Source organism: Cyclopterus lumpus, chromosome 6 (genome assembly GCF_009769545.1).
Source record: "Cyclopterus lumpus isolate fCycLum1 chromosome 6, fCycLum1.pri, whole genome shotgun sequence".
NCBI classification, from domain to species: domain Eukaryota; kingdom Metazoa; phylum Chordata; class Actinopteri; order Perciformes; family Cyclopteridae; genus Cyclopterus; species Cyclopterus lumpus.
The window spans coordinates 12,683,058-12,694,341 of NC_046971.1; the positions used below are offsets into that span (position 1 = coordinate 12,683,058).

The 11,284-nt window shown below is 41.6% G+C and overlaps 1 protein-coding gene across 2 annotated transcripts; it reads left to right on the plus strand.

The window, feature by feature from the left end:
- The first annotated feature begins 3,452 nt into the window (after nucleotides 1-3,452).
- nr2f2 (nuclear receptor subfamily 2, group F, member 2) lies at nucleotides 3,453-9,905 on the plus strand. Of its 2 annotated transcripts, none has more exons than XM_034535078.1 (3): nucleotides 3,453-3,945; nucleotides 4,980-5,525; nucleotides 7,495-9,905. In XM_034535078.1, exons 1-3 carry the CDS (start codon nucleotides 3,495-3,497, stop codon nucleotides 7,767-7,769), a joined length of 1,272 nt encoding a protein of 423 aa, XP_034390969.1. In that variant the 5' UTR covers nucleotides 3,453-3,494; the 3' UTR covers nucleotides 7,770-9,905. The 2 variants fall into 2 exon arrangements, with proteins under 2 accessions (XP_034390969.1, XP_034390970.1); XM_034535079.1 differs by having other exon boundaries at nucleotides 4,998-5,525.
- Nucleotides 9,906-11,284: the final 1,379 nt, after the last annotated feature.

Here is an 11,284-nt window from a genome sequence, read left to right on the forward strand (position 1 = left end):
TTACTATAAATTCAAATGTGGCCAGTTTTTAATTACAGCTCTAATCACAGGTCTTATTGCATCTTCACTTCCAATCTGCAATATAATTAGTAATATGCAGAATCTCACAATGCCTGCTCGCCACACTTAAAGACAGGTGTCTGTTCTGACTACACCCCCTCCCTCTGTCCTCATAGCCCACACAAAGCAGCGGCGTACACGCGCGTTTTGGCCATATCACTGTAGGAGAGAAAAAGGCGCACCGGATCTCTGCTTTGCTGTAAAACCTACGTATCATTTCCAGAGGCAGTCAAATGATCTTCTGCTCGGAAGACTCCTCAACTTGTATTTCCAATTCCTCGCTCAACAACACATGACGTGAATCAGATGTTTGTTCCGGCCAACCAAAGTTTTGGCACGATCAGACATTTGCCACATTTTCCAATAAACAGCGTTTTTTTTGTGTGTTTGATTCCGTCTGTTAGAGAGGAAGCGTTCCCAGTTTCATTCTCAGCACCGTGTCGAAAAAGAGAAGACAAAATATATTCTGAAAGAGAGAGAAGATGCCTCCCGCTATACGGAGGAAGAACGTATGCATTTGGTAGGTATGTTACTATAGGAATACAGCCTCCTGCATCTCTGTCACTATCAAATAACATAATTAATGAACATTTGCTAAGTAGTTCGGCTTATGGTGATCCTCTTAGAAATTAACACTTGGATAATAACCGAAAATGACCGTTCTCAATGCGCATGGAAACATCGCAGACCAAATATACGCTATATGCTCTGTCGGCAGCAGTAAAGCAGTATGTCTTTTATTCCACTCGATAATCCTGATCGCTTATTTAAACAATAAGTTAATATAGAGCTCCGAAATAAAGCACTGCAATTTCACGATTTATCACAATAAAGTGTAGAAAATGTATACTTACCATTTGAAGGACGCTGGATCCTCGATAAATGAATATTTTTCGGAGTGTTTTTATTTACAGGCTCTTCATTTTCACGACTTCTGTAAATAAAACCGGCAAAATAGTCATGCAGACTAAATGTAATCGGCTCATTTGTTTTAGAATAAAGAAATGATTGGTCTAAATACCACCGCTGGGATTGCCTGAAGTGGCAAAAAGTAAATCCAACTTTGGCAACTCTGAAAGATTTGCCGTCCAAGTCATGTAAAACAGAATTTAAACAAACAGTCATTAGTTTAAAATGGTGCTCGTTAGTTTGGTCGATGCGGGAGAAGAGACTGAAGCGGTTTCCGTGTCGGATGGCTCCTCTAAATTGAATCTTATTTGAAGCAGAAACTTCATACGCTAGGGGGCACCCATATACTGTAAAACATCCTGGGACAATGCATGCTGCTGCTGCTGCTCTCTAGACACAGACACGGCTCCGGCTGGAGTTTCATCTGTATGTCTCCGTGAAGTTTTACCTGCAGTTCAACTTTAATAGCCTCCGGGCATTAAGTAAACCTTTTCTTTACGGCTGTTTAAATAGCCTACAAGCCTTAAAACAATGTTAACCATGTGGGTAGAAACTCTGAGCAACCACTGACCCTGTTTTATATGCACAGCATCCCTCACTGTGTTTGTCATCATCCCAAACTGTAGATTATCTTTATTATAAGGCAACATTTGACAGGCATTATAAAGCATCTAAATGACCACACCAGCTTTTATAGTGTTGTTTATCAGGAAGTGGCTTAACTTTCATCCTAGCCTTAATGTGAAGGGCATGGCCTTTGACCTCAAGGGACATATTTAAATGTCGTCCCTATTTTAAGCTGTAGTCATTTCACGTTTTGACCACATAAAGAAAAAACCTCTGACTTTTGAGACCTAGATATGGCCTTTCTGACCTGGTGTGTTAGGGATGTTTGCGGCGGGGGATTAGCTGACTGCAGCGGGTGTCCAGATGATGTCAGTAGCCTATCATAACATTTTTACAAGAGGTGTGGATTGTGATGAATGGTACATGGTGTGAATCGAAGCGCTAATAGGTATATTACCCTGTACAAATAAAGGAACTTGGACAAATGTGGAGGGAAATGCAGACAACATGTGATTTTTTTTGTGTGACTCTTTTAATCGTGTGGCTTTAATGACAGTTATATGTACATAGACCAAATTAGTCTTTGTGCTGTTTTATTCACAAATATCCAAGATAATGGTCACAATGTATTTAGAGTATCGTCTTGTTTTGTCTATTTTTCTTCTAAATGTGTATTTTTGTACTCTGTCTTTATATCTACTTACCTAAAGGATAACGATTATGGTGCAATATAGAGACAGTTTTATAGTGGCTAATGAGCACATATCATGTTCCAAAGGTGCACCTGTGTCTCAGGGACAAAATCTAGATATTTCAGCTTGCTATATGGTTACGGATATAGTGCAACGCGATATGAGCCACTGAATTTAGATTTTGTGTTTTCTTCATGCAATTGCCAAGGCTTTTCTGGTAATCTGAGTATATTCTATAGTCTGGGCTATTTGAGTGATTAAAAAGGATTCCTCTTTCCGAAACACGTCTCCTTTTAGGACCAAGCGGCCCTCTCGACTGCCATGCTGGCTCTGGCAAGGTACCAAGTAGCACAAGTGCCGACTAGCCAATGGGGTTTAGGGGGAGGTGCCTGAGCTCTGACCAGTCAAACACACTCTCCTTCCTTATATGGCAGCTGATCTCCATGGTAACGTGTGCTAAGTTGCAGCAGTCGTGTCAAAGTTCACTATATAGAGAGCTCAGTGAGCTGATCAGAGAGAAAGCATTCTGCCAGCCCGGCTCCTACCAATCGCAAATCACTTTCTAACCTCCGCCTTTTTAACATATTTGATCACTTTGATTCTTTACTCCTTTTTCCCATTATTTTCCATTGCACGGAGGAGGTTTGTAGGTGGCGATCTTTGTTTTTCGTTTTTTAGTGGTTTCGCTTTTTTGGGGGGGAGAGTTGTCTTCATATTCCAGGCTCTCCAAAAACATTGTCTTCAGCTGCGCGCGTGCTGGCGCTGCCTCACAAGAAGAAAAGGGAGAAGACGCGATTTTTTCTCCCCAGTTGGTGATTTTCTTCAAGACTTGTGCTGGAACTTGATAGTAGCTGCTACAGCGTGCTCACCAATTGTTGTATGCTGCTGCAGGCACGGTCTCTCCAACCCTGCTCCATCATTCACTGAGTAGTCCATGCTACCTCGGTTGATTATTTTAATATTTAGCCTACATTTCCCATTGATGGGTGTACTGGATGGCTGACTGTAAGCGCCCCTGGACTTGGCCTTTAAGCGCAAGGCAGCGACTCAGCTCGCCATCGCATCAGTTTTGAAAACGTGCTCCGCAACGTCTCCAACAGCAATAAATCGACAGTTTTCGGGAGATTCTGAGTGGATTCAACGTAGGCTAGATTTGACATTGTGTGTGTCCGGCTGTTAGTCACAGTTTAACGCGTTTCATTGAGACATTATTCACCGCGACACCAACACGGCAGACAAAAAGTTTCTTTACGTTGACTGATAGATATGGCAATGGTAGTGTGGAGAGGCTCCCAGGACGATGTGGCTGACACCCAAGGCTCCCTTTCCTCGCAAACCCAAGGAGGACTATCTCTTCCCACCCCTCAACCAGGCCAGTTGAATCTGACAGCCTCTCAGGTCGCCCCTCCGACCACTCAGACTCCGGTCCAAGGACCCCCGAACAACACACAGTCCACGCCGACGAACCAGACGACGCAGCAGTCGGAGAAACAGTCCCAGCACATCGAATGCGTGGTGTGCGGGGATAAATCTAGTGGCAAACACTACGGCCAGTTCACTTGTGAGGGCTGCAAAAGCTTCTTCAAGCGGAGCGTACGACGGAACCTCACTTACACATGCCGTGCCAACAGGAATTGTCCAATCGACCAACACCACCGCAATCAGTGTCAGTACTGCCGCCTCAAAAAATGCCTGAAAGTCGGCATGAGACGGGAAGGTATTGGGACTTTTTGTTTTCTTCTTTATTTGTGTGTTTGTGCTTGTGTAGGGCTTTCCGACATGAAACCGTGTTATGTCGCCACCGTCTCGCCTGCTCTCTCTCTCTCTCCCCCCCCGACTGTTCCCTCCCCGGCTGTGCGGCATTGCCTCGCAATGGAGCCGCTCTCCGCCGCGGTCGAGACGGGGCTTCGTCGGCTCTTCCCTTTTAGCCGCTGCGTTATGGGATCCAGCTCCAGCGCCTCATACTTCTGCATTTCACATAAAAGATCCGACCCCTGGCCACGCGAGGGCTATCGAATTATTTATATTCAGATAACGCCATGAGCCCAGAGATACATCTGTAGGGAAAGATACAATATAGCCTTCTGCGCTGTTATGGCGAGTATCGAATTAAGAGATAGCGTGTTCAGGCTACATCTCCACATCTATCCCGTGTGCCTCGTTCACTGAATCTAAAGCGGGATGCCCGCGTGAATTATGCGCTCACATATCTTGAGAATTTATTTGAATATTAGTCGAAAATAGGCCTGCACGTATGGTAAAACGATATGAATTGCAAAGTAGGTTAAGGGTTAAACATGCAAGGTCTCCCTTGCCCTCTTTGTGTTCCTTCACAGCCAGCTCATGTTGCTGTAGCCGAAAAAGCATAATTTTAAAGATAAAGATGCATGTATTGTGTTAAACGTGTTTAAGGCGACTCTCTGGTGTTTCATTACATTATTTGTCTCCCTACAGCTTCATTAACCTTTTTTAAACTCTCATGCAATAACATAATGTGTGTGTGTGTGTATGTGTGTGTGTGTGTGTGTGTGTGTGTGTGTGTGTGTGTGTGATTGCATGCGTGCGTGCCTGTGTGTGTGTTGTGATGTTATATAGCAAACATGATGTGTGTCATTTATTTATCATAAGAGGAGTAATCGTTTGATCCAGTTTTTCTGCACAGTTAAAAATCTGTACTATTCGACAGTGTGTCTCGATGTCCATGAGGATATTGTGTGGTGATTTGTAGAATTCAGGCTTCAATATCTGTAGTTTCTCTTTTTACTGCAGCCGTGCAAAGGGGACGGGTGCCACCCACACAGCCACATCATGGTCAGTTCGCCTTGACAAATGGAGACCCGCTGCACTGCCATTCCTACTTATCCGGATATATCTCTCTCCTGTTGAGAGCGGAGCCCTACCCGACGTCCCGGTATGGCAGTCAGTGCATGCAGCCCAACAACATCATGGGCATCGAGAACATTTGTGAACTAGCAGCCAGGATGCTCTTCAGCGCCGTGGAGTGGGCCAGGAATATTCCCTTCTTCCCAGACCTTCAGATCACCGACCAGGTGGCTCTGCTGAGGTTGACGTGGAGTGAGTTATTTGTCCTCAACGCCGCGCAGTGCTCCATGCCCCTGCACGTGGCTCCTCTGCTGGCGGCGGCTGGCCTTCACGCCTCCCCCATGTCTGCGGACCGAGTGGTGGCCTTTATGGACCACATTAGGATCTTCCAAGAACAAGTGGAAAAGCTCAAAGCTTTGCACGTTGACTCTGCTGAATATAGCTGCTTAAAGGCAATTGTGCTCTTCACCACAGGTAAGACAATAGAGTGGCACACTCCAAGTTCAGTCTGTGTGAATGTCACTCACGTGCTCACTGACATCAGCCAAATTAACACATAAATGTATCTGCAGAGGTTGTTCCTTGTTTTAGATGAACACCCTGCTTCAATGTCCACCAGCATGCTGCCCTTATGGTCAAGAGCTTCTGGATAGCCTTGTGGCTACTAAATTATAAAACGTGATTAATTAATCAACTGATTTATCACACACACACACACACACACACACACACATGAATAAACTCAAAATATTAGGCATGACCATGCAAGGATTTTTTTTTTTATTACTTAAATTGACAACAAAACCAGAGGAAAGTGACTGAAACATTAGGACATATTCTTGAGTTAAAGAAGACCGATAACTCCACAATAATTACCGTAAGCATCATAAAATCTAGCTATTAACACACTTTTTAGGAATCCAATAGCTTGCGGATGATTTTTTTTCTCCACCATATATCAACGTGTGTATACCCCACGTCTTGTTTGTAGGGAATGACAGATATAAATGATGTCAGGCTCGAGGGGGAGGGGAATAGAAAAAGAAAGACAAGCCTAATGTCCCATTTGCACACAGTAAAAGCAAAGCGCAGGTTTCAGCGATCTCGTGTCATTCAGGGGACAGACATGTCCGAGAAAAAGCAAGGAGACCCCATGCCCGCATTGTAATTGCAAATATGTCCGAATCTAACAGTATTATGGGATATCGAGCAGTGACAGGAGGGGCGGCTTTCATTTTTATTTGCAGAAATATTCTCCGCGCCTCGTCGGATTCAAGGCGTCTCTGGACTTGCTCCAGAACTAGGTCATGACCCAAACTTCCCAGCTATTGTGTTACATTATCTTCACCATTAAAGGGCGAAATTAAAAAAAAATCCGTGTGTACGAGATTTACAAGGCATGTGAATGCATGTCTTTGAAATGATATCATACCTGCAAGCCATCCTCTGTATTTCATTTAGCTCTAGCAGCCCACTATTGTTCTCGTGATGGTTTGTTAGCCTATTAAAAAAAAAAATCACATTCCAAGTCATTGGATTTTATTATTAAGCCTTTTAATGGGCCACTGTGGCATAATTTGTCTTCTCCATACCTGAGTCCCGCAGGCTTGAACATGAGCTGTGTTGTAGTTTGAATGACACGCCGTTGCTACTTTGGTGGTTTGGTTGTTGTCATGCATAAACTTTACAAACTTAACCAATGCACGTACAAGCGTTTTGGCACATAATCAGCTGCCGCCCACATGCAGCAGCAAAGATAGTGATTATGCGTCTCTGATGGTAGAGTATGACGGCAACTCCGTAGGCTATGGCCCTTTTTCCAAGCTAAATCTCTGCTCACTAAAGGTCAGTAGGTCTCCCTGTCTTTCCCTCTCTCCCTCCCCCTCCCCTGTTCCTCGCTCTGCCTCTGACTGTGAAAGACAGGCCCATCTAAAACACAGTAGTTTGCAGTGAATATGCATAATTATTTAGTTCACCTTTAGTTTACTTTATAGCTGAGTTATAGCAGCGATAAAAGGAGCTGCGTCTAATTAAGACAGTGGCACAACAATAAAACAAAAAAAGTTCCAAGTTTTGTTTTTATTTTATCCTTATATTTTTTTTTAATACAAAATATGATATCATTGTTCCAGCCATATATCTTGTCATCATAGTGCAGAGCTATGCATTTTATTTCTGGTGTGGTAATTATTTGCCTCGCGCCATGTTATTAAATAATTATCACACACTAAAAAAGATGTGCACTAGTTATTAATGAAAACAAGCCTCGGGACTAATAAACTCCACTTTTACATATAATGGGATAAGAATAATTTCCTAAAACAATTGTTTTTTTTCCTATATGTGACAGGCTATCAATTTCCGCCATATCACCACGGTGGGAAAAAAAAACACTTTAGGTTACACTTTATTAATGTTTATTTGCTTTCCCCCTCCCTTCCAGATGCTTGCGGCCTCTCAGATGTGGCCCATGTGGAAAGTTTGCAGGAGAAGTCCCAGTGCGCCCTGGAGGAATATGTCCGGAGCCAGTACCCCAACCAGCCAACACGGTTTGGGAAGTTGTTACTCCGCTTGCCTTCCCTCCGCACAGTCTCTTCCTCGGTCATAGAACAATTATTTTTCGTCCGATTGGTAGGTAAAACCCCAATTGAAACTCTCATCAGGGATATGTTGCTTTCGGGGAGCAGTTTTAACTGGCCTTACATGTCAATTCAGTAAACCAAGAAGGAGACGAACAAACAAAAGGTGGGGTTGGGGGGCTGCGAGACTACAATGATTATAGCTGCTTTTGTGGAAGGAATAAAAAAACAACCGGCTGTTACACGGGGCTGGCTTTCATGAAGAAAGACATTGACGTAAATGACTGTGAATTCCCCCCTACTCCAAAAAAAATTGAGACATCCACTGAACTTTCAAAATGGCAGATACAAGCTCCCAGTGTTCATGCAGAACAACCTGCTTCGATTCATTTTTTTTTAATGAAAGAAGAAAATGAGAAAAAAAAGGAAAAGGGATTTTGTGGATCCTTATGAGGAAGATTTAAGTATTAAGTGCATTTAAAATGGTAATTTGGGTAAAAAGAAAAAAACAGGAGAAAGGGAAAATACAAAACGTGAATTTTCTTTTCTCAAATGACTTGTCCTGTGTCCATGTATAGCTGTGTTTTGTACTTTCTTTGTTCCTCCTTTCTGGTTCCAAACCGGCCTATGTGATTTCTGTAGTACAGGTGGTGTTATTTTCTAAGACAATGATTTATTTTGAAAAGGTGTAAAAAAAAAAAAAGAAGAAAAAAAAGTTCTAAAAAGAATTAAAACCACAGCAATAGGAGTTTAGGCTTATAATCTAGGCTTAATGCTGCAAGCGCACTTATATTCTTAGGATGACCAATAACATCTGGGAAAAGGGAGTTTTTTTGGAGTTCATGTTCAACTTTATGACCCAGCGGTAATATTTTGCTCTTTATTCATATGAAGTTACAGGATCAACTTTGTTTTCCAAATTATTTGCTGAAAAAGTCTTCCCCATTTCTTCCAACTTTGGATATTTTGCATTAGTTCCCCCAATAGGACACAATAAAAAAAATCCTACAAGTTGCCTATATCCTGTTAGAAATGTATTGGAGACAAGTTGCTTAATATGTGCATTTAAAGGCATTTGCAGTGGCTAAAACTGCACTGAAAGCAAAATTAACTGGTAAAAAAAATTGGAGAGGTCAAGGGTCATAAAAGTTTGAAGCCTAGCCAGAGTAGTGTTTAATAAAGCGTCCCTGAAATGTCACCCTGTATTCACTTCAAGCATTAAGTGCCTGACAAGCATGATGTGATTCCTTATCAAAACGTTGTTAAAGTATAGGCCAACAACATTTTGGGGTAGCACAATTAGATTTGAAACTACAGTTGTGTATTTCACTTGAAAAAACACTGATAGAGGCAGTATTCTTGTAAATATAGGTCAATTCATTTCAACGAGTTTTTCCTTTATACAAAGTATATGTGATTAAGAAAAATCTGTGGTTGCCATTTTTTTCTCAGTAATACAACGTCTTCAAAATTGAGTGGCAGACTTAGCTAGTAGCACTGAAAGTTATGTTTTTAATGTATATACATATTACTACAAATGTTTTCTTTTTCATGTATATTTAGACTGTGAATGCATGGCCACAGGTCGCTAACCTATTTTACCTTTGATATATAAATGTAAATGTTTTCTCTCTCTCTTTTTTGACTGTATAGATATAATCTGTGCATTCAGTACACTAGCCCTTGTATTTAAAGAAACAAAAAAGAAAAAGAAAAGAAACGAAGTTCATTATTAGGCTACAGACTTAAACAGGGTGAGCAGGTTTGGGAAAAGGAGTTGATATTTTAACTTTAGTGTTATTGCTCCTTTGGTCTTTGACAGGTGCCGTGGTGTGCTTGAGCGTGTGTGCGCGCGTGTGTGAGAACGTGTGCGTGTGTGTATTCGGAAGCTAGCATTTTTGTCTTTGTTTTGAGGCTTTTCTTCAACACACACAAGAACATCATGTTGTGGTTGAATTAAAAGGGATCACTGATTGAACACTGATCTTTGGCTGTTCGTAGCCACATATGGACCAGAGAATGATACATGATTGTAATTATGAACAGTTTAAACTGACCCACGTTTTTATATAAATATATAAAAATATATGACTGCAGGGTATTGATAACGTATAGATACTTTTTTTTAATGATTATTATTATTATTAATTGCAAGTGATATATGTGAGTGTGTGTGAAAGTTTATAGTTGAACACAATTCTTGTTTGTTTGTGTTAGCTTATTGTAAACAAGCATTCTGCTGTAAATTTGTTCTTGGTATTAAATTATAATTTATGAATTTGAAAACACACGTTTTTCATGTTTTTTTTACTTCCCAACCGTACGCGTGAACATGTCCTTGTATGTGCGTGTGGTGTGTGTGGTCGGTTGGGGGGTGGAGTGTGTGTGTGTGTTGGGGTGGGGGGTGGGGGGGTGGAGAGAGTCAATTTGCTGTGGCAGGATGTTGCCCTTTTGCCCCATGAAAGTGATTAATGAATTTCAAAATAATTAATCAATCAGCCAACATGCCCGTTCAACTACTTAACTTTTTGCTACAAGGTTAAGATTATTTTCTATAAAAACGCCGATTAGTTATTGACTAGACTGTTTTGAAAATAATGGATTGGAGGTGGATGTCAGTTTAACTTCAGAAATCGGATGCAACAGTTGTAATAAGGCACCCAGCCTCAACAGATAATTACATTTCATAACAGTAGACCCCCTCACGCGGGACACAGTGCCCTCGGCTTCCCCACTATTTGCGGAGGATTCACTTTTGGACGCTTACATAAATAAGCTAATATTAACATTAATTCATACATACTACCATCCAAATAAAACAAGTTAAAGTGTATTGATCGGGGGGGAAAAGTTTAAATTATTTTGTGAAAAATCGAATTGCTTTCTCTTGATACATTTGCCTATCTCTTCATTTTCAACTGCATCACTGAGCTTCATTAACACTAGGAAGTTGCGGAACGCTGCACATTTCAACGTGTTATTCATAAGTGTGTTAATATCCAGAAGTGGATGTGATGGGTTTGAATGTCAATTATTTACGAACGTGATATTGTGTTGGCAAACACCTTTGGCCTATCATTAATTATTATTAGTATTGGCTTAGTTGAGAGTTAGGCCTGGAATAGAATTAGCCTTGTTGTATAGAGGCTTAATCAGGATGGGAAGAAGCCAACATCACCACGGTTTCTGCTGCTGTGTGCGAGTGTGTGTTTATGTGTGTGAGTGTGTGGTCTTGTTGCTGTTGGTAATGATGAAAATGATGATTATTATGTGATGCTGATGGTCTTTTATCCTCGGCGTCTTGCTGAAAACCCCTATTCATCCACACCGTGCTGCTCTCACTGCGTGTCCAACCAAACTGTCTCTGAGGTGAATCACACTGAGCCCCATATTAATAGGTAAAGGTAGGCATCCCACTACAGCGATATGATTTCATTGGACCACAGTAAAGACTGAAGCAGAATAAAAACTCACTCCACCATCCTTCAAAATGTGATGATAAGTGGAGCTTCAGAATGGGTTTGGATGGATCTCGTCACTGACCGGGCTGATTTTAGTTGACAGAGCGTGATGTAAATGCTGGACTCTATAATGGGTTCCTCTGCTCATTTATTAGCTTTGCACCAACAAAATAATGAGGTGTAACTCGCTGCG